Source organism: Grammomys surdaster, unplaced genomic scaffold, assembly GCF_004785775.1.
Source record: "Grammomys surdaster isolate TR1022 unplaced genomic scaffold, NIH_TR_1.0 243, whole genome shotgun sequence".
NCBI lineage: Eukaryota > Metazoa > Chordata > Mammalia > Rodentia > Muridae > Grammomys > Grammomys surdaster.
In genome coordinates, this window is record NW_021604688.1 from 3,532,643 (window position 1) to 3,557,568 (window position 24,926).

The window sequence follows — 24,926 nt, forward strand, 5'->3', positions numbered from 1 at the left end:
ACTGTGTGCCTTTGGTATGTGTAATGCATGTGTGTGACTGTGTGCCTGTGGTATGTGTAATGCATGTGTGTGACTGTGTGCCTATTGTATGTGTAATGCATGTGTGTGATTGAGCATAAGCATGCATGTACCGTGCTGCCTGTATGGAAGTCAGAGGACTATTTCTAGAACTGATGCTGTCCTTCTACTGTGCTGAGGCAGGTGGCTGGCTGCCATGCTTCAGGCCAGCTGCCCATTAGCTACCAGGTAGATTAAATATATTAAATGCCACTTGAATTTCCATAAAATATTTAAAAAACACAAAAGGTAGAGATGAAAGAAAGTGACAGACCCTGTCATGTGCATGCATCTGGCCACTGCCAGAATATCCTATTACATTATTTTAAAAATATAAAACACCCAGAAATTTTACAATATGAACAAACATTTACAAAAGTGGAACTTGATCTTAAGGAGAACTCTGACTTGCTTCCTGTCTGGCTTTAATTGCTGATGAAGTTGCAGGTAATGATAACACAGAGCCTGTTTCACAGAACCCTAGAGCAGTGAGCACTGGTTTTATACATGTAACATTCCAAGAATGTATGAAAGGGTAAATGCAGGTGCCATGTAGAAATGTAGGAGTTCCTGGATTGTCCAAGTCAAATCATTTTTTTCCTCAAAATTATCATTGACCAGATAAAGGACAATGAGAGGTCCATAAAGATAACCTTCCTGGGGTTGGAAACGTCAGAAACTTACAGTACATTAGTCGAACAAAGCTGCTGTACAAAGACCACCACATCATTAGAGAGAGAAGTAATCCACCAGGGAAGAACGTAAACTGAAACTAGTCAGTTTGAGAACATGTTTTAAAGGGTCACTTGTCCTTATTACCTCATCTTCAGTACCTGCCTCTAGCTGGAGCTCTAGTGGTGCACAGTAGGACTAGTAACCAAATCTATCTTCAAGGCCCTAGGTACAGTTACTTTTGTCATGAGACAGCAGTATATAGACAGACTGACAACAGATGAGAACAGAAGGAAAATAATTTTTAACTAGGGCTATTCTTCAGCTCCTTCAAAGCTCCAGGAAGGCTCACTCAAGTCTCAAGTAAAGACTGACTGTGGATCAACTGTGCATTCCCCAAGGCTACTAGTACCAATGTGTGTACTTCATGTGTGGCGCCAAGAATCACAAAATCTCTCCTGTTTTGACAAATATGACCCAATTTTCTAAGCTTTTATATCCCCTAACTTAATAACAGATGTGTGACTTTTTTACAGTTTTTCCAATATCATATTGTTCCTTCTCAGAAACTAATGGCTTGTAAAGTGTATAAATTAAGGGAAAAGGATAAGACAATGAATGAACAAATTAAATGATAAAAATGAATTTATTTGACACAAACCAAATTTATCAGATTCATCATTTATCTGTTAAGCCTAAAAATAGGTGCTTTAAAGTAATGTTAACAAAGTGCTTTGTTCACAGAGAACTCACTCAACCATGTATTTTCTGGCTTTTACACACAGAAAAAGCATTATCAACATGCTATGTTGAATTTCTCTGTGGGAATTTCATCTACCTATTTATCCTATAGAATGCTATCTATCATCTTGTAATTGATAGCACCATAAACTAAAGACAAGCCTAAAATTAAAAATACCATTTTTTATTTAAATATGTCAGAGTTGGTCATGAGGTCAGAAAATAAAACAGTAAGGTAGGCAAATGATAGATAAATAAATGATCAGAGAGTGAGGCTTCTGGTCCGCTGCCCAAAGAATCCAGAAAGGTCACACAAAATAAGTCAGCTGGCTGAGCTTCCCATTGTCCAAGAGAGAAGCAATTTGATTTGTGTATGCCCCAATATTGCTTACAGACAGAATAAAATGGTTATATTACCATTAGAAACACATGAAGTGGTGTATCATTACATATGGAGAAATGAAACAATGACACACTACAAGCAGAAGGAAACTTACTTTTATTCTTTTAGAGTGATAGAAAATATTTTGTTGATTTAATTGATAAAACTATAACACCTGCTTTTTCATATAAAATATCTTTAAGGTAGAATAGGAGTTTTGTATGTAATTATATAGACAAATTATTAAAAATATTCTGAATTAGCTAAGCTAGATTGACATAATAAACAAATGACATGTCAATATTATTTGTGTTTATTGTAGAAACATCAACTATATAATTATTTTGTAGCAACTAAACTTCATAATTACATTTGGCAATGCACTAAATTTTAATTAATATGTATAGAAAATCTAGAAAAATACATGGTATGAAGCAACTCCCTACTGTGCAAGGAACTCAGCTTTCTTAGAGTTCTATGGATGGATACCTTCTTACACACCTGCCTCTAAAACTTATTGAAATGAGAACTCATGCTTCTTTATTACTCCCCTCTGGCAGTCACTAGATGTACACATTAATTCCCAGTGTACACCAGAATCCTTACCGTCCAGTTCAATCATTGGCATTCAACTCCACGGCCTATCCTTTCTTATCAAAAATACCAAGCTAGGATTGGATAAATGGCTCTGCTGCTACATTGTTTGTATGCAAGCATCTAGACTTTAATCCCTAACAGCAGTGTAAACAGCCAAATGTGGTGGCACACACTTGTACTCTCAGTACTGGAGAGGCAGAGACAGTTGGATCCCAGGGGTTTGCTATCCAGCCAGTCTAGCCAATTGGTTAGCTCCAGGTTCAGTGAGAGGGGCTGTCTCAAAAATTATACTGGACTGCAGTTGAGTAAGATACCATATGTCAAACCTGAACCTCCACACACATATGAACACAGATGCATGAGTACTATCACACATATGACACACAGGAACACACACACAGCCCAGGCTTCCCCTATGGAGACTGTTGCTTTTGATATTAAAACACATCTCTTATTTGGAAATGTTCCACATGTCAAGTATATTTCTGGAAACTTCCTGCCTGTCAACACCTTCATTATTTCTCAAGATCTAAATGAACCAGTCTCTTCTCTTGAAGCTCTCCCAAGTTCCCGAAAGGCTACACAGGATCCTACCTTGGTGGCTCACAGCCATCACTTTACACCCCCTCTGGGTACCATCTGTGCTTTGCTGATCTTCGATAGAATGAGAGCTTATTGATGAGAAATGATGCCCTGTCCAATTTCAAAGAAGGAATGAAAATGACTGCTTAATGCTTTTTCCCGAATTAAAAATCTGTAACAATAAAACTCTTAGGAAACATTCCTCTCCTTTCTACACTGGCTAAACCTGTTGATCAAATGCATATTTGGCAAATACATCTTTTTAAGTAGGGTTTAGAAGTAATTTCCCACCAACAATTTCTTACTGAGACTGATAATTTAACATTTATGAAAAAGTGTAGTTCAAATAAACAGAAGAATGAACATTTAAAAAATTATCAGTAAAGAGTTATCACTTGGGAACATAAACTGGAAATTCCTTCATATATGAATCTAGCCCCGTTATGAAGCTAACGCTGACAGAACAAGAGCGATGCAGCTAGTTTCCTTACAAAACACCCACAGCACTTCGATGAAATATTTTTCTCTAAAGAGTTGTTTCAAAATGCCTGACACTGTGAGACTATTTTGATAGTGCTCAACCATCATGAAATGTGCATAATGAACCCAGTTTTTAAAATACAAATGGCAAATATATATTGCTGTCTGCGTGTGACTTTTACATTCTATAAAATTCTTTAATTGGATATATATCTTTGATTTACTCTATTTGAGAGGCTCGGTGCAAGGATATTATATAGCAATTTCCTCCAAAAGTGAGATATTCCAGTCTGTAGGGAACTTCATTAAGACAGGAAGTAAACAACTTCTAATAACTTCAAGAAGTCACTGAATCTGACCAGATTCTTTAGACCCTTTCTCCTCCAAGATATATAAGCTTTAAAGACTGCTGAGTCTCCTGGAAGGCAGAAGAATTGTCTAGAAGAAACAAAGGCTGCCTGGCAGAGGCTCAGGCCATTTAAGCCACCTGACAAGGATACTATCTGATTTGTTGATCTGCCTGAAGGGTGTGCAGTGTGCTCCTGGTTCTCAGCTTTCTGAGTTGTCACCCACCCTGAGGTGAGCCTTGGTGATGCAGCTGTCTTTGAGTCATGTCTGATCCTGAAAGTAACCCTCATCCTGTAATGACACCCAATAAAACTCATTGCTCCACCAAGTTGGACTTTGGTGGTTTTATACTTGCATCTGCCACTGGTTCCTAATCTAGGGAGAATAGACATTTGCTTAGAACTCCCTGGGGTCTTCCTCCATTTTCATTTGGAATAAACATTTGCTGCAGAAGGATCCTGGTGTGTTGCCGCGTGCGATCTTGCTGGCGAGACAATTACACGCGGGACACAAGTGGTGCTGGAAACCCGGGAAAATTCACCATCGCCGGCACTGAGAAGACCCCCATTTACGGGAAGGGTTCAGAACCGCAGGACAAAGGTAAAGCTCTGAGAGGCATGTTTGGACTTGATCTATTTGGTCTCCCTCCCCAGGCGGCATTTGTTCTCTTCCTTCTGGTTTTGCAGGATGAGAAAAGCCGCTCGACTGTAGCGGCGGGCCAGGGAGTGCTAGACGGATTACAGGCCAGGGGGTCAGAAACAGAGCAGCATAAGCGCTTAAGAGCTCAGAAAGAAAAAAGAAAAAAAAGGGATGTCTAAGAAAAAAAAACCCTTCCAAAGACACACAGTCCGAGGAAGCGAAAGATGAGGGAAAGTACGCCCTGGGAGAGGAACGTAGGAAAGGAGAAAAGGCCCCAGAAAAGAAACCTCTTTATCCGGTAAAGGAGCTAGAGGCCTCGGGGCTTGGTGGCTCTGAGTCAGAGGAGCTAACTTCCTCCGAGGCGGAGGACTTAGATGAAGAGACAGATGAGGAGGAAAGATGCCAGATAGATGATTGGTTGCTGCTGTGAAATCGAAAGCAAAGGAAAACGGGAGATAGGAGCCGCATGGCCTCTCGGCCTGTCGCGCCCTCCCAACCTAATGTTCCCGGCGCACTTCCGCCTTATGCGGACAAGCGCTGCTCAGACTCCTTCCTTTCAGGGGAAGACAAGAGAAAAATGTTACAAGCCTTTCCAGTATTTGAGGACGTGGTGGGGAGGCCGTGTCCACACACCTGTAGAATATGCCTCTATCAAAGAACTTGCTGAATTGGTTAACAAATATGGAGTTGATGCTAATTTTACAGTTATGCAGCTTGAGAGATTTGCCACTATGGCAATGACTCCGAATGATTGGCAAAATACAGTAAAAGCTGCTCTCCCTAATATGGGAGAGAGAGAGAAAGGGTTTTAGAAAAACAGTTGCCCTCTCTCTGAGCTGTGTCAGCAAAAAAGAATGAAAAGGCTATTTCAGAGCTCTCCTAGGAACAGAAGAGAATTCGGGAGACATCTTGAATTTCTCCGTACCTCTTAGATGTCCTTCTTTGTTGTCTGTCCTTGGCGCGCCAATGTCCACGTGTTTGTGTTTGCCTTTTGTTTGATTGTCTAAATGTTCTGTGTTTGTTACATGTTCAAAAGAAAAGACCTTTAAAACTGCTTGATCCAACCCTTGGGCTTGTTTAACTTTGTTTCAAAGACAGTCTTAATTTACACAGCAGAGGCTGATAAGCTACCCTACACCTGTAGCTAAGAGTTGAGCTGAGCTGAAAAAGCCTTTCTAAGAATTGATTGTTGGCATAAGCTGCTTTTAAAAGAGACCAGTAGCTTTTTGGGTTTTATAAGGAAGCTAAGAGTTGTTTTGTCCTAGAAAAATCTCTGTGACAAGGTGCTTTTCTCTTGAAATTACAGCTAGAAAAGGCAACAAATTTTGTTTGGTCTAAGTATATAAGATGCATAGCCACTTCATTGTTGTTTCTAATTGGTTTTAAAAGTATAAAAAGTATAAAAACGTTCTACATGTCTTGGTTATAGATTACTGGCTTAAATTATTTGGGTGTGAATAGAAATTTACAACTTTGGTAACGGAAAGTTGGTGTAAAACTAACTCAGTGTTATAGTCATTCAGAAACCAGAAACCAGTATCTCTTCAATGAGATAGTAAAAGCTGTTTCACACACTCATGTATAAGAATTGGCAACAAAACTTTGTAACATAAAGGTAATCTATTTGGTGTTGATTTTAGAAAAAATAGATTGTTTACATTGCTTCTGGTTTTGCTTCTCAAAATTATGGTTATACTCTAATGTTACAAAAGAAATTTAAAAAGTTAGTTAAACTGCCAGTATTCCATTGGCTACAGTTGGCAGTTCTAATCTTGAGTTTGGGATTTTTTGATTCATCAGGGTCTGGCCATAGCTTACACGGAACCATAAAGATAAAAGATGTTTTAAATGTGGAAATTTAGATAGTTTTTAAAGTGACTGTCCCAGGAACAGAGGCTTGAACAACAGTCAGGTGACCAAGGTTACCTGACAAACTTGTCCTTGGTGCAGGAAGGATAATCCTTGGGCCAGGCCTCAGGATATAGGCCAAGATTAAAAACATTTACATTTAAATTAAGGCTATACACAGAGTGGGCGAGACAGAAGCTTGTATTTCAGACATTCCTTTTGTCCTGCCCTGCCCCTAGAAGGGTGTTTTCTAGAATTTGTTTATTGCCTTGTTTGTTCCTTAGGGAGGTGTCAGCCTCAGACTCAAAAGAAATTCACAACAGCTTATGGGCCAGGAGTTAGAGATAATGAAAAGTTAAACATTTAAATCTCTCAGTGTATATTATTCACTGTATATTTTGTTAGCTGATCTCTCTAAAGGAGTTTTTCTGTACGCCTTTGCCCTAATACAATGAGCTTTAAATTTTAGAGTGCTTATCACTGCAGAAAAGATTCAAAGACAATATCTTTTCAGTATTTGGGAACTTAGTTATATCTTAAACAGATTGTGACACAGAAAATTCCAATAAGAATGGATAATTGGGGCTAGAGAGATGGTTCCGCCGTTAAAGGCTAGACTCACAACTAAAAATATTGGAGTTCAATTCCCAGCAACTACATGGTGGCTCACAACCATTTGTAGTGGGATCTAGTGCCATCTTCTGGCTTGCAGGCGTACATACAAAAATGGTTTACTTTTAATGATTCTCAAAAGTTGTTAACAGATATTAATTGGCTAAAACCTCATCTTCAGCTTACCATAGAAGAACATAAACCTCTGTTGGATATTCTCAAGGGAGATGCAAGTCCTAATTCCCCTCGACAGTTAACTGATGAGAGATAAATAGCTTTGTAAAAGTATAGAGTAAGCTGTTAGTTATCAACAGATACAGTATATGGACTGTGTTCATTTGTTGGCTGTTTACATTATTGCTACTCATGTGCTCACAACAGCCCTTTGGCAAAAGAAATCATTTATGTGGATTCATCCTTCATCTATAAGTAAAGAACATCTTATTATGAAATTATTACAGTGTTAATACAGGATTGTAAGATAGAATCCTGAAAGTATTTTGGATGAAATGTTAATTCTTTATTTCAAATAGAATTTAAGTTGATTATTGGAGAATAATGATATTTGGCCTATTACATGACAAAGTTTTTACACTTCTCAAAAGTTTGAACAATTTTGTCGCCAAATGGAGGTGACCCATCTGACGGGTCTCCCTTATAACCCTCAATTTTTTAAAAAATCTGGACAGTCAGGGCCATTCGGCTGCTGACCGTCACTGTTTAGAGCCTGACAGGCCAAAAGAGATGGTCAAATGGAAGGACATCTTGACTGGACAATGGAAAGGCCCAGATTCTATTTTAATAAGAGCCAGGGGAGCGGTTTGTGTTTTTCCGCAGGAAGAAGGCAACCCGTTTTGGCTACCAGAGCGACTGACGCGACGACTCGCGATATTAGAAGATGACACCCAGGTGGATCCTCCAAACTCTGATGACAACCCTCGTGCTGATCCAAGGGATACAGGTTCCTAGTATATCGGGGGAACAATGATGGACCATATTATCCGCCTTTCCAAAACCCATACCAGTCAGACATAATGTAGCTAATCTGTCCAGGAAATTGTTTCAATATCTTGCAGGAAATTGGTCAGAAAACTTCGATGAGACACTCAAAAATTGAGAGCAGCTGTGGTGCCCATCAACTCGACACGCGTGGATCTGTCCCTGACTGAGGGACTCTCCTCCTGGATCTCTTCAGCTTTCTTCTGTTTTTTTAAGTGGGTGGGAGTAGGCCTGTTTGGTACACCCTATGTTGCAGATTAGTGTTCATGCTTTTGTTGGTTTGCAAACTCAGAGCTCAACAAAATCGTGACAAGGCTATTAGTGTCCAGGCGCTTGTGGCCATAGAACTAGGGGCTTCCCCTGCAGTGTGGCTATCACTGCTTCGAAAATAAGTAGTCTCCCCCTCACTAGTGGTGATGCTAAATGTTGGGCCGACAGCTGTTGCACCCCAAGGGATTTGCCCATTGTACTGGGTCGGTGAGGAGTTTTAGCCTGACTGATCCTTTTCTGTGTAGCTGTGGTACCTGAATTTGAGGCAAACAGCCCTTGCACCCCTAGGAGATGACTCCATTGCACAGGGAAGGGTGTTTGCATCTCTTTCTGTTTCCCTTAGCCCTTGCACCCAGAGGACTTGTTTCCATCGCACCTGGTAGGGTAAGGGAGACCGTCTTAAACTATTAGTCCTTGATCGCTTATTTTTCCATGATAGAGTTTGCTTGATCGGGCTTGAGTTTGAGTCACATTGGTACCGTGCCAGACTAGGCCAAGGGCAGCTAAATAGCCAGTAGACAGATTCCTCAGCCACTGTACCCCAAGGGCTTTTGGTGAAGACACCCTATGAAGCCTGAAACATATCTGTACACAGTCCCTGCCCACTAAGGTGTTCGTTCCACGGATAGTAGGTCTGGTAAGTCAATGACAGAGCGGACGGATAAGCCTCGGCCACCTAAGACAGGGTAGCCCCGGGTGGGGAGGCTGACCCAGTGACGGGTAAGAGTTTGAGCACCACCCTCCAAAGAGACTCAGACCCGCCGTGAGACCCCCAAATATGGGAGTTATGAAACCTTCCCAGGGATCTCAACTACCACCCTCTGTAATAAAACAAAAAAGGGGGAGATGTAGGAAGCCGCGGCTTGTGTGGCAGAATCCGCCATTGCAAGATGGCGCTGGCATCTGGTGCTCCTCCTAGTAAACAAGTAAACTGCGCATGTGCTATGGTAAAAGCACGCCAAAGTCAAAGCCCATCCCAGGGCGTTCTGGCGGGCAACGAGTAAGCAGCCAATCAGAGGTGAACACACCGCTCTAAGGGTATATAAGCAGTGCCTTTTCCGGGCCTGGGGTCTTCCTCCATTTTCATTTGGAATAAACGTTTGCTGCGGAAGGATCCTGGTGTGTTGCCGCGTGCGTTCTTGCTGGCGAGACAATTACACGCGGGCCACAGTATAATGCGATAGAGAGATGGCTCAGTGGTTAAGAGCATGTCCTGCTATTGGAGCAAACCCCTACTCAGTTCCCAGCACCAATAGGGCAGCTCATACCTATCTGTAGGGATGCAGTGACCTCTTGCCTTCATGTTATCAATATGCAATATACACATCATACATGCCGGCAAATATTCATATACATAAAATAAACAAATATATCTTTAAATATATTTATAATACAAGTAATAGTACCATAGTTTAATTCTTTAAAAATATGCCTGTGACCATTTCCAAAATCTGGAACAGGAATGAGAATGTTAACTATCACAAATCTCTGGACTGGTTTTCTATTTTGCCTACCACATTTTACTTATAAATTTAATGTGAGATTCAATTGTTAGTGATATTTCATACATGACAAACTCCTGCATCCCTGTGGGAGGCAACTGACTAAATAATGCTCAGAAACTTAGAGGTCATGTGACTATACAGACTGCTCAGTACAAACCAGTCAGTGTAATAAGAGCAATGCCATACAGCTTCCAGTGTGGTATGTGAGCCAGTCAGTGAATATGTGATAAAAACTCATGAACAGAGGCATCTAGACTTTGAGGACTGACATTCTATTGCCATTCTTTCTGTAACAAATGTTGGACTTTGTGGTGTCCCTGTTGATTGCTGGTAATTGAAGGATGGGATACCTCCAGATTAGAAAAAAAATCAATATAATTGGTGACATTTAAAATAATCACATTATTAATAATGACTATAAATGAAGCAGAAAATATAACTGGAATTAGCATATGCATGTGACTTAGCTTCTTGACTGAGGTCTAACAGATATGGCCATTGATACCCAATGACCTCATCCTTAGTGACATAGCAACTGCATCAAAACAAGGACAAGAAACAATAAAAGCTAAAAGACTTTCATTATGTTTATTTTATACCATGTGAATGTCTTCCTTGGAAGTCCTAGAAAACTTAAAAATAAAAAAGGATAGAAGGAAAATTCATCTGTCATAATATGCACAAAGCTAGCTGTTAACTAGAGGGTTTGGGGACTCAAGTTCAGTGTCTCAAAATGAGGTTAACTGAGAAGGAGGGACCCACTAGACCTGATGATTTGTGATTCACTCATTTGTATATAATTCATTCAAGATCTAGGTCATCCCCTCTATAGCAATGGAGGGAGTATCCATAAACTGTGGGGACAGTATAGACCAGGAGCTGTTGGCACCAAAGAGTACCCTCTTTGGGATGGGCTCATATGGCCTGACACACTCCAATACAGTATTGTGTGACTGTCTCTATTCCCATATGATTTAAAAAGTTCAGCTAGAGTTCTATGTGTATAGCTAAAGATCATATTTTGAATGCTTGGAGATGAAAATTTAAACAGATAAGAATAATCAAAGTTTTAGTGTCAGCATTTACATACATAATAGATTATCTTAGGGATCTCACTGCTGTGTAAATCAAGAATCTGTTTTATTGTTTTACTTGAAATATTATCATGTTTGTTTTTAGAAAATGTGTATCACTGACCCATTAAGTTTGCACATGTGCAGAACCAGAAGACAGTTCAGTTTCTGCATTCTCCTGAATGTGACATACAGGTACAAGCATTTGCTGATTTCATCGTTCCTACTAGTGTCCCAGGACCCACATGCCTACACATTGAGATACTAACTTACTACTATTGCTATGCTACTTTATTACCGTCCTTTAAGGCATTATTCTTACAGACATTAGAGGATAATATTCCTTCATTGTAACCATAGTTAATTCATACTAAATTTAATTTCTATATCAGCTTTTAAAAGAAGACAGTATAAGGTTATAGACTTTCTGTCTATTGAGACTCTTAAGAGCCTTGGGGGATTCTTTCACTTAATAATGCTGCTATTCAGAAAGTATCCGAGAAATAATAGGCAAAATGTCCTCATGAAAACTGTACTAACAAATAAAGAAACAAAGAAATAATACCCAAATCAATGAAAATAATGGCAATATAATCAGAATGTTAGAGAGAGAGAGAGAGAGAGAGAGAGAGAGAGAGAGAGAGAGACAGGAGAACTTCCATTCTAAGTCAGAGGCAAATACAAGTGAAGTCGGGGCATTACCTTTCTTTCTTTCTTCCTTCCTCCCTCTCTCTCTCTCTCTCTCTCTCTCTCTCTCTCTCTCTCTCTCTTTCCTTTCTTTCTTTTTTCTTTCTTTCTTTCTTTCTTTCTTTCTTTCTTTCTTTCTTTCATTCTTTCTTAGTTTTCAAAATGAGAGAAATTTTCTCTTAGATCACAAATAAATTCCAGATTTCCATGAGCAAGAACCAAACCCTGCCTATACCCTGATGAGCACAGTGACTCACTTAAATTCTGTGAACTCTGATGTCAATGAAGCTCTCAGCTTCTGTCCTTGCCCGTGGCTGGCTTCAGGCCTCTGCAGCATAATAATAAGCTTCCTCCAGATTTGTGTGAAATGGACATTTGAAAGAAAGGATTTAGCACATCCATAGCACCTTTCATGTTCATAGCTCAAACAACCCCATAAAATCCAATTAACTCATAAAGCTTCATAAACTATGAAGGACATAATTATAGCTCGCCATGTGGCCAGCTGGGGCACTGAAGAGAAAGGATGGGCTTACCAAAAAAAAAAAAAAAAAAAAAAGAAAGAAAGAAAAAAGAAAAAAACATACAGAATTTAACCTTGTAGTTTCTGAAATGTTGTGCCTTTAGTTTATCCAAAGACTAACCTTTCAACCATGGGTAAATTCTCAGAATTATGCACTTGGTTGTAGGTGCACCTAGAAAGGGTGGTCTCAATGCCGAGAGACAAGTTTGAAATCAACAGGGCAGTGATGTCCTCAGGTATGTCAAATGAGATAATATGGAACTTGTGGTGCAAATAGTCCTGAAAATTTTGAAATAATAATTGTGTATGCTGAACTAGCATTCAGGGTACATAATCAGGCGTTGGTCTTTCCTTGGGGCACATAACAACGAGAAAATGCTATAGGATCACAGATTGCCTTTAAATGTACTTTCAGAGAGTTTCAACATTTAGATAATTTTTTTATGCACTTTCAACATGCATTGGTTGCCACACTTCTCTTGACCCCATTTTATGTTTATAAGATTATAACTACCACTTTTATGGGGTTGTAGTATTTTTAAATTGTCTAATTGAATTCAAAAATTTCTAAAATGCAATTTATTCATTTAAGTTCATGTTGGTATGTGTATATGAAGGGGGTATCAGAGGACAACTTTGGATATTGTTTCTTAGTGCTATTTTTATTTTCTGTTGAGACAAGAGTTTCTCACTGGTGTGGAACTCATCAGTAGGGCTAGGCTGTCTGCCCATAGAGCACCAGGGACCTGCCTACCTCTGCCTCCCCAGTTTTGTGATTACTGGTGCATGCCATTATACCTAGTATGCTTGCGATTGTTTTGCTTTGCTTGTTTTGCATGTTGGTTACAGCAATAGAAGTCAGGTACTAATTCTTACTAGTAAGTCTGAGTCATCTTTGTAGTCCATAAAATATAATTTAATATTGGTTTCTTACATAGTACATCTGTCTTGTGACTTCTGAACTCATTTAGGGAAAGAATGTTCCTACATGGAGTGATGTCAGACATGCTCCAGTTCCAAAGTAGTCAGCTTTTCATACTATGATCAATATGTTTGAGCAAACAAAGAAAATAATATAACAAAGTTGAGGGGGAGAGTCAAGGGACCATAGATACCCACTCATCTCAGTCTGAGGAAAAATCTCATTCCTGAATATTGCTGGTAGTTTTTCTTTAAATAGTTGGTGTTCTTAGAAAGAAATAGTAACCTGCTTTAAAGGCTTTTAATAGCGACAGCTCTTTGGCATTAGGATAAACAGTAGATGACTAGTACAGTAGATGGAATCTTTCTACTGCTCAATCTATTGAAGCATATATGGTGCATACATACTTAACTATATGTGAGATATAAAATGTAATTTTCTTTTATATATAAAGACTTATCAAACCTTCACAATAAATTGTGAGTTAGGCATCTCTTTTTCCTTTTTACGGCTTAGGCCATGAAGAATTATTATATTTTAATACATAATAGTTTATAACCTGCCAAGATTGATACTGTAGAGTAATTCTATGGGTAATAACATGACATGAACCTGTCATTTTTTTTATCAAATAAGTATATTACTGATACTGTGCAGATATATTCTAGAGTCAGGCTGGTACCTGGGGCTGTACATTAAGCAGGATGGTCCTTTCAATTCTACAATGTTAATATTTTCGTTTCTAGAATTAAGGCCTTTCTTAAAATGGACTGATTCTGACAACAGATTTCTGTGTCAGACACTGTGTTATATAAAAATATTGAGGCTTATTTCTAGTTCCAATGTTGCTGAGGTAACGGCAAAAGACCTAGATAGGGGAGTCCTCCAGGTAGACCTTGCCACTGGCTTACACTGTTCCTAGAAAAATGCTTAGAATGTATCACGAACCATCCTTTTAAGGGTCTTGTACAACCGTGAGGATTAGTGCTGTTATTATTGATTATTTCTAATGAAAAAACTGTAGCACTCAGATCTGGCCTAACTTGCTGAAAGTTGTCTAATCAGTTATGGTAAAAATGAGTATCAAAATGAGGTACATTTATTCTAAAAGTTCATAGGCTAACCATGATGCCAGATGGCAATGTGTATAATGTAAGATCTTATAATAAATTTCATCATAATATTAATAAATCATTTAAACAGAAGACATGGACATGCAAATATATACTGATGTCACAGTATCAATAAATCCAATTGGTTATCCCAAAATTGGCATTTTCAAATAGCTTTAAATAGTATGTCAATACTGCATTTTGTTTAACTATAGGCTTCATCATTTGCAGTACTCAGAACTGCAAGTACAGAATATATAAAAATAATAAACATGAAATTAATGGCATTCTGAACCACTTAAAAGATATTCTAATCTCAAAATAGAAAACTTGATTTTGCTTGCTTCATAAGAAAAACGTACTAAACTAACAATTTACTTTGCACTCATAGAATATAATGTAAAACACATTCCACTATGGGTAATTCAGAAAGGGAAACCGAGAAGAAAGAGAAGTATATTCTGTAGACAGGAAGGAAAGATTTAGAACTAGAAGAGCCACAGAAGGAAGCACCAATGAACAATGCACCAAAAGGACACAAAACTACACTGGCAAAGCCTTGAGAATGTGGTTCTCAGATAGATAATTAACAAAAAGAGTAAGCCCAAAAGATAAGTATCTATTAGATTAGGACCCCACTTAAGACTCTTTAATCTTTCACAGATTATCTTTACTTTGATTACTGTCATCATGATCAATTTACATTGGTAGTATAGTAAGCCTCTCAAGCAGACTAGAACTATAAAGCAGTACAGTCTAGACAGCATTAAAGGAAGGTTCACTTTCATTACACATGAATACAATGAAGTCATGGTCATAAATGACAAGATAAACTTAATTACATGCTAACTAGTTAGCCAGCACCTCTTAATTGGCCATTAAGTAGATACTAACAGGAAGTTTAATTCCGTTTTACTATCATCCCCTTTTCACCATAGACTTTTTGTGTGATATTCATGATCATCAGAGCATAGCATTTTTCAAATCTAAGTTCATAAGCAGAGAACTCTGTGTGTTAGACCCATTCAGGAGCCTGCACTCCTCCATACTCCTCAGTACCTGTGCTTTATCCAGACGCATCCTCTTGGCAGCGTTTCTACTCTCGCTTTCACAGGCTGAAGCCAAGATACTCTCTGCAACTGCTGAAGTAAGGTGGGAAGGAATAGGTCGAGACTAAAAAAGAAGAGAAAAAGAATATGAAAAATTATTAACAGTATCATTAACAGACCACACGTCAGAAGAGCTCAGAAGACCATCGACATGCGCAGGAGAATCTATTTTGATAGAGGAAATGGAAATTGTAAAGATGAAGAATGAAAGCTAGTTAGAGGTTAGAGCTATAGCAGCTACACAGGTGCACCATTCATCCCGTGTCTCTACTGTCATAACTATGTATTCAGGGTCAGTAACTTGGAGCATGAACAGGCAATGGTAAGACTGCTAACTGTAGTTTGCAAATAAAACATGCCTCTTAATTCTTTTATGAACATGACAATGTACAACAGAGCAGAACAAAAACAAAAGACAGGGCTGTCACAAAACAAACAAACAAAAATTGTCAGATACCACACCACGGGCAAATAATCTGCTTTAAAACAAAAGATTGTGTGTGTGTGTGTGTGTGTGTGTGTGTGTGTGTGTACACAAGAGTGTGTAGCATGTGCATAGAGACCACAAGAACATCTCAGATCTTGGTTCTCACCTTCTACCTTGACTGAGAAGGGCCTGTTGTTATGTTATCACTATATGGTAGACCAGCAGGTACAGGAGTTCCCATGGTATCTCCTGTCTCTGCATCTTATCTCCTTATCAGAGCAATGTAATCATGGAAGCCTGTTACCATTCCCATATGTCGAGCAATCTTAGTTAGAATAGTGTGAAAGCTTACTACCGTTCTACTTGGTGAATGGTATATATGCTTATAAGTATTTGGGACATTTCTCACTTTAATTTAAATACAAGATAACTCAGAGGGCCATACAATGATTTCTGAATACCTACAGTTTTGTTTTATATGTGAGATTATTTTCCTGTTTGGTTAAATCCACATTTCCTTTTTTAATGAAATATGAGTTATATTAATAATTTTGTAGGCACACGTTGGAAATCCATCTTCTATGTATGCTACATAGAAATTAATTAACCTTCCAACTAAGCTAATTAACTATAAAATGTGGGCAACTCTCCAGATCATTTACTATAATCATTGAAAAGTTTTCCATTATATTTTTCACATAATTACATGTAAAACCATCTAAATGAAAGACGAAATATTTAATGATATAGCACATTTTTAATTAAGAGAAGAAAATGATGGATTAAAAAACTACATTCAAGATAAATCACAGAGATAATAATAAAATACTGTGAAACTGTACAAATATTCTGGAGGCCTAGCATGTATTTCAGCATGCCACTTCAGGAATTTCAAAGCCTCAGCATAAAATGTGTGTGGCTATTTACTTATTTTTAAATTAAAAATATAATCATGCATGACTAAGCATGAGTGTGTGGGTAGCAAGAAACATGTCAGAGGAATACGTTCAGAAGGCAGTTCTCTCATCGGCTGTGGAGTCAGGGGTTTGAACTCATGTCATAGGGGTTGTGTATGAGTTCTTTACCCAGTCAATGATCTTGCTAGCCTTGAATGGGTATTACTTATTAGAAGTCTCTGATATGACTCAGACTCTTTTAACTCTGTTAGCAAATTTGATCATATTACATATGTCTTATTGACTTTGTCATATAAAATGTGCTTAAGGAAACTGAAACACAAAGTAATGTCTGAAACAATACTCGGTAACAGCTAGATCCAGTCTACAGTGTTTTAGCACATAGAGGAAGGAATTACTGTGGTGTCAAGATAGCCCAGTCTCTGATTCTAATGGAATTTTTAGACGTTTCTAAACTTCCTGCTGTTTCCATTTCTAGATCAGCTCCCATGGGTCAGAGGAAGGGGTAGCTGCAGTCTTCCTCTTCTGCCCCTGTGAGCTGTCTGGAATGATGGCCAGATATCAGACTATAAACCATGATATTCAGAAAGTAAGGATGGACCATGTGTCGGAAGAATTTCTAAGGAAAATTATGCTGGGCCTTGGCCTTGGGAACAGAGATGGGTGTCAAATGAGGCAAACTCAGAAGAGAATTTGGTCTCAAAACGTATTTTGCTTCATTTCAGTGTCTATTTAAAGTAAGGGTAACAAACTCTAGTACAGAGTCAAATAGATATTAGGCCATAAAATCAGTAATGACCACTGCCTGGCAAAATTATAATCTAAACCATATGGAAACCTCATCCATGTTACTTTCTATGAAATTTCCCTTGAGATAAGGTTACAGTCTAAGTATAAATAAGAACAATCCATTACGAAAAAAGAATCAAATCATTTGATTTGTAGCTGGTTTTATTCAAATGGGAGTTAGGAGTTCATAAAGGTCTACTCTGTGTTATTAGATTTTCATCTGGTTCCAGGAATGGAACTAACAAAGTCAGTTACACACCAGCAATCCTCTTTTTCATAATCCAGTCAACAGTAGTCACATAGAGCACAGGGTTACATATTTCTATTCCTTGTCACCTTTATACTTCTCTTTCTTGGGTATTCCAAATTAGATAGAAAAATTTATAAAACTTAATACGTTGATTGAATTTCAGTAATGAATACTCAAGATTCTTAAATATATGTTGAGAATGTTTTGTTTATTATTAAAAGGTTTTTTGGGCAGGAAGTTTGTTGAATAAGAACAGAAAGCAAAACAAGTTCAGCTAAATTATTTCATAAAATTATCTTTCTTGGTCTTGAATATTTTAAAGCAGAAGTGTAGCTTCTATTGTAGGAGTAAAAGTTAGTTTTCATAAGAAGTCACATGACTTCCTTTAGAGAAAATCATGGGGGATTGTAGTGTTTTTCCACAAGTAGTAGTGTCTTATTAGGCACAAGTAATGAGTTTTGCCTGAAGGAAACAAATTTTCCTTTTAAGAACATCTGACAACTGATGGTCTCAGACTTGAGAGAAAATTAACTTCAAAATAAAAGCAATCCTACTCTATTACTGAGTGGGGAGACGAGCAGACCTATAAACACAGGATTCAGTGTTGCCCACAGAAAATTGAGGTGTTTTGAGTTTCTTGTGGAACCATAATGTGACTATAAACTATCCTTCAAATGAAATCACAGGCACAATTTGTTTCCCTGAGAAGTTTGAAGAAACTGAAAGCCAGGTAGATTAATTTTAGGACACAAGGGTCGGTGTGGAGAATTTAGGCTTCCTGGATTCCAGGTCTCCATTTTTTCTTTTACATTATATTACTTAATAGCAATTCTAAGAAATTAATAGCTAATAAAATAAAATGTTATAAAATCCCTTATGCAAACAGATGTGCTTGTCTCAAAACAAGCAGACAAAATTCTAATTTATTCAAGTTTTTTAGACAGAAAGGCAAAGTGAATTAGTAAAATCTGCAGTGTAGGATTAAAAAAAAATTCTTAAGTCTCACATATATAATCTGTGTTTATTTCGAGCCAGAATCTGATGTCAGGTGGACACTATTTTATGACAAATTTACTCAATAATAGTTAATTCATATTGGGAGCTTAGGATATTCATAACTGAATATAAAAAGCTTAGATTCATCATCTAATTTTCTAAACAGTCTTTGAGATAATACATTGTTCATTCCTTACAGAAAACCCAAATGAAGTTTGGAGGAATCATATGACTTCCCCAGGTCCATTAGGGGTGTGACTTCACCATGATTTAAGCATGTATAATATCAAATTGTAAGTAATATAGTAAAGATTTATTTTCATTTTAGAATTACAGTAAGCTTAAGCAAACTGAAAAAAGGATCATTACAGCTAAACCCAATAATATATTAGGTTTTCTCTAGCATCTTTATTTTCAAGTGATTTAAATTCATCCCTTACATTTCTCTATTAATATCTAAAGATGATGTTCTGCTACAATCAGAGTCATAAATTAGTAATGTTCTAGTAGCCAAACATGCCAATCAGTTACTTCACATGAACCATGCAGTTAGGCTCCGTTTCATGCCTAGATTGAAGGTAAAGAAGAATCTTCATGAGCTAATAATTCTACAAAGTTCTTTGCTTCTAATGCTGGTAAATCAGTAGTGAAAGCCACAGAGTCTAGTACATAGTTCAGTGATATTTTATCTCATGATCTGATGATAAAATAGCAATGGTGAAAACCAGTGCTTGATTTTCCTCATGATTTGTCTTCTGTATACTTCCCAGGTCAGTCATTCATATCAAGAAGGTAAGAAGAAAATGGATCCATGTGGGTTATTATCAAATAATATTCTGTGGTAAGAAGTGCAGACACAATGGTAACCTGAGTTCTCTTTTCTGTCATCAAACTTAACAGCTGAGGGATGATTCCAGTTTTGCTGCCTTAGCTGGAGGTGCAACTTCAGAGGATGCTAAGGGCTCTAGGGAAATTCCAACTGTGTCAAGGGATAAAGATTCCCTCATTCATTGCTAAGACTGGCCACAAACACAAATGCTTTCATGTAGTAAATGAGACCAGAACAAAACACAAAGAATCCAAGGCAGAACTTATGAAGAACAGCATCGCTCCTGGTGAATGTGACTTTAGTAGACATATTATGTAGCATATGCATCCTAAAAGATGATTTCAAAAAAATGATAAAGTGTAGACAAATACATGTGTGTATGTTTGTGTGTGTGTGTGTATGAGTATGTACGTTTGTGATCTATCTGAACCTACCTCAGAAATTTGCTATTTCTCCCTGCTGCATGTGAGACAAGCTCTCAGTAATTATCTCTTCATAATTAACAGTCATTCTCAACTGGTACCCAAGCTGAACTTTCCTCTGCACTGCTCCTACCGTGATAATCATCTAGGTTCAAATCAGTTGGGTTGTGTCATCCAACAGATGGCTAAATGGTCACATGGAGCTTTGGAGTTGAAAAAGTCATATTTTAATTGGAACTTAAGATGTGATTGCTGTTGGCACCAAAGAAATGTACCTTCCTTTTCAGAACCAGGGGACATGTACCAACAAATGGTGCCAATTTTTCGCTTTAAAACTACACGACACATTAAACACTTTATGACACAATAATGTTGGAGTATACATTTAAGATATTGTATGATTAAAAAGGTTTTAAAAATTAAAAATATAAATCTACTTATAGGTTAATGTCACAGGGCTCTCCAGAGTCTACTTTTTAAATGCTGCTCAATCAAGATTTAGACCAGATCACATGGGGACGAAATTATGACATCTGCCAAGGTTGCAAGTAGAATCCACTCCTAAAAGACACTTAGAGTAAATGATTTAGTGATTGAAGGTAGTGTCTGTGAATTAAGATTTTTCCCTTCCATTCTGATTGCTTAAAAAATTAATAACTAAGTATCACGCTATTTGTTTGTTATACAGACACTGTTTCCCCAAATGGTATATCAATGCATAGAGGCATAGTTATGAAGGCTGTGTTACGAATTTAAGGTCATCCCTTCTATTTGCTAGGCTTTATTGTCCACAGACATCAGTATGAACAGAGACAGTTCATCAACTGTATTGGACTGACCAGGGTATTTGTCAGCAATCACCTAACCATTCTATATTGCTGCTGTGACTAGATCTGAGCCATTTTATTAGAAACCATTCTCTCTAGTTTTATAAATCACTAAACCGGTTCAGTAAATGGCGTCAGAAATCTCGATTGTCAGTCTGGGTGTAGAAAGCCCTCAGAAACATGTTAAGTATGTACGTGAAGGTGCTTCTAAACTACAAAGAAAGAGAAATGAGAGTCAGCGCCCATCTGGTTCCCTTGCACTTTGTTATTGCAGATGCAATGTGACTAGGCACTTCAGACCTTTACAACCATCCTTCCATGCCTTAGAGGACTGGATCCCCTCAAACTCTGAGCCAAATTAACCCTTTCATTTGTTTAGTTGATTCTTCCAGTTATTTTACCACAGTGATAAAAATATCTAATGCAGTAATTAAATAATAAACAGGAATATCATGTCACAGTGCATTGTAGGAGTATCCAGTACATAGGATTTAAAACATTACCATTAGATTTATATTTTTTCAGAAATTCTGACTTAATATAAACAACTACTTTTTATTTGGATGATTTGAATCTGGGATCACAGGTAAACAAGGCTTGTGAATGTGGTCAAAACCATCATTAATGGTGTCCTTGGTATAGTTTTGATAAAAATGGCAAGCCAGAAAAGCCTTATTGATCTCACCTGGCCTCCTGAGTTTGGGTCAAGAAGTTACAGAAGTTCATTTATTAGTTCTCAGTGAGTGGCCTGGAAGGACATGTGACCTAACTAAGAGGGGGTCAGTCAACGCTCTTTTGTGGGGCCTGAGAGTTACAGATAGAGGATTGCTTTTAGGTCGAAAGTTCTCAGAAATGCTGAGGATAGCATTTGCAAGAGGTAGAAAGGAATTGGGAGACAGGTAAAGTACCCCGGAGAAACACAGCTAAGAATGGAAAGGAGCCAGAGCACCTTGGCTGTTGGGTCTGTGGGGAAGAGCTGGCAGTATTATCCTGAGAGGATTACCTTGATCGATTTGAAAGGAGTTTAAAAGTATATTTTAAACAAGAGTAGAATAGAAGATAATTGGCATCTTGGCTTTTAATGTACATTTTGGCTTTTAATTTAAGTTTAACTTTTGTTATTCATTTTTCATGTATTGATACAGTGTCTTACTACAGAGGATTCTGGCCTAGAGTTTGCAGCAATACTTTCCCCATGGCGTCCTAGGTGTTGAGCTGACAGGTCTGAGCCACTCCGTGTACATCAAGTACAAGCTTTCGTTGATAAACTAATGGTCAATATCTCTTGACTTTGCTTTTTGAATGTGGTGTTTCACAAATAAATTGGAAATGAATGTCTTGCAGCTACACTCTTACAAGCATAGTCTGGCTAATGCCAGTTGAGAATAAAGCTGGCTGAGATACAAGATAACAAAAGTATGCTATCCTTTCTAACCAGTTGACCCTTCATTTTCATCTCTACTAAGAAACGTCATCTACTTCTGCAAACATGTGGTTATCTATACTACATATAATAACACATAATTGTAGATCATGGCATCTCTCGCTACTGCCATTTACAGCATAGTATATCTACTCACAGACAGTTACTACTGTACCTACTTATTCATAATAATTACCAAGTACATAAAAATAGAAAGCAATGTGCCAAAGTCACAGAAAAGTTAAAATTAAATATCATATAAATATCTGTAGAGAAAAATAATATGAATGCTTAAATATATGAGTCTTGGTTTTTAGTTGGCAGTAGGTTTTAGAAATTCTCTCACAAGGCACTAAAGCACGCAGGCATTTGACCCTCATTGCTTTCCCACTGTAAAGTAGCACAGCAATCAGAAAGTTTTATTCACTCAGTCATTCACTCAATATTTTTACTCAGTTGAATGAGAATTAGCTAGTTTTCATGAGCAAGTACTTGCACTGTAAGATAGTGGGAATGATACTGAGAGAGACAAGTTCAAAAGCACAGCAGGCAAATACTTCAGGAGCTAAGACTGTAATGCTGTATAGGTAATAACAATAGGATAGGATACAATACAACTACAAAGGATGCACCACAAAGTGAAATCTGTACACAAGAGAAAGAGAGACTTGACTTAGAAGAGTAATTCATACAGAAAGCACGCATCCGTTCCAATACTAATAGTTCAATGGGTAAAGACACCTAGTAGATTTACAAGAGCAAACTTTGACCTAAGATTCTAAGGCGTGGTACCACACACTTATGCCAGGCAGGAGATTTGATATCTGTTATTTCAAGCCAGCCAGTTTTTATCATTTTATAAGCACTATCATTTCAGTTTATCGACTGAGGACATTGAAGTTTGAGGTTATGGATGCAAGATCCATAACTTGGTAAAACGTAGAACAGAGATCCACTGAACATAAATCAGGCTCCTCCTTTAATTATTTTATTACCAGAGCTACCCACTACTTCTTGGGTTCATTTTTCTCCTTGTCCTATGAGGAGAAACTTTAGTTTTAGGATGCTGTTTGCTTTTGTCTTATATTCCACCTCCTCACAATGAACATTCAGTTTATTAAATATTAATTTGTAAGTTAGGAGTTTTGCTAAAAAAAAAAAACATTGAAGCAGATTTTTCTTAGTACTTTAAGAGCCTCCTCTGACATTGTGTAGATGTATGTTCTGACTGATGGACTTTCTCTTTCAAGTAGCTTCCTGGTAAATATAGAGACTTTTCTGTTCCATTCTTGTGATATTATTAGGTACAAAGTCAGTTTATTTTTTTCTGCTAACTACTCGTCTTTCCCACCCTCCTATAGGCTTCATGGTTTGAATAAATTAGAAAATTTGCCATCATTTTACCTTAAATTATCACCTCTTCCTTTTCCTAATTTCTTCTCTGATTTGCTAAAAAGATCTGTCTTTCTCATAGTGGATATTCTTTTTCCTCCACCACTCCTTTTTTATAGAGGTGATTTTCTTATTTTCACGTTCTAGCAATCACTTTTCTCCTTGGCTAACTTTTATATTGTATTTGACTCACCTGGTAGGATTTTAATTTCAATGCATATAAAGCTTCATACTTTTACCTCTGGAAGTTGGAAATTGAGACCTATTTCCCTTTAATGAAACAGTAGCTACTTTGGGGTTTTCTTGTTTACATACAATCCCCAGTTTATATTCCAGCCTGACGACAAACTAAAATTCACATATTCTGGAATTGGATGATCATTCAGCCTCCAGCTCTAATATTTTATGTCTATATTCTCTTTTTTTTCCAGGCTGCTATCCTACCCCAGCAAGTATTTATAACTGTAGTCATAATATAACTGTGGCCATAAGTTTTCTAGCTCTTTTAGCTGTTTAGGAATTTACATGTTTTCCTTTTTGGCTAGATTTTTTAAAATTCATATGTTATTAAACATTCATGCCTATAGTGGGAAGGTGGGGGCATATGTATGGGATGTTTATGATACATAGCTCAAAATCAAGTTTAAACTAATTCCATGATAAGCAATTTTGACAAGGAGATTGGGTATAATATTTTACCATATAGTTATTATTCAATTCAAACACATTTAGGAAATAATGTGTAGTGAGAATTTTTATTTCTTAAAATATCCAGTTATGTTGTATGAATATGTTTTGGTTTTAATCCCAGGTGTGGGATAAGAGGCTGCTTCGCAGCAGGTGATTATGATTTGCCTCCTGCACTAGCAAGGGTGTGGTTTTTGCCTAGCTACAGATAGTTTACATTTGGAATTTTAGGAACTTTTGAGATGGTATAAATGCTAGAGGCACACAAAGGGCCGGAGGTGCATTCTGAGACTGCTGCTGCTACCCTGCTGCTGGTTGCTGCTTTCCTAGTGTCTCAAGTGGTCCTGAACAAAGAGAAAAAATTGGATCTGCTGCCAGTGGAAACTGGACTTTCCCCAGGGATCCAATGCTCCTAATCAGCAGGAGCTAGACCTATACCCAGTTTCCCTTCTAACCTTTCCCTCCTACCTTGTGTTGGAGGGTTGGAAGGGATTAAGGTAGAACAAGGTTTGTAAGGGTGGTAGATATGAAAACCCAATAAAGTAAGCAAAGAAAGCACACCAACAATAATGGGCAGAGAGTAACCATAATCCTTGAGAAAATCCTCCTGAGTGTAGTGATTACAGGTTTGCACCACCACAGTATCTTCTACTTTTCTATCAATTATTTTGCTTTTACAACTTTTAGTATTCTTTTCAAAAAGACTCAAAATTGTAAACTCTTCAGGTTTCTGTAACACCACTTCTGCTTCTGTCAGAGGAGAGTGGGTGCAGAGACTTGTGTATGTTGCAAGCAAGGAGCTAAGCTAG

The 24,926-nt window shown here is 37.7% G+C and overlaps 1 protein-coding gene across 5 annotated transcripts in view; it reads right to left on the reverse strand.

The window, feature by feature from the left end:
• The window catches only part of Nol4 (nucleolar protein 4), a 348,181-nt gene that overhangs the window by 47,035 nt on the left and 276,220 nt on the right, over positions 1-24,926 (reverse strand). For 4 of the 5 annotated variants that reach the window (XM_028774809.1, XM_028774806.1, XM_028774804.1 and 1 more), the window contains one exon: positions 15,109-15,222. The exons of the other annotated variant lie outside the window; for it this stretch is intronic. In XM_028774809.1, the coding sequence (XP_028630642.1) occupies positions 15,109-15,222 (114 nt within the window). The remainder of the gene's footprint in view (positions 1-15,108; positions 15,223-24,926) is intronic. 5 annotated transcript variants of the gene reach the window in all.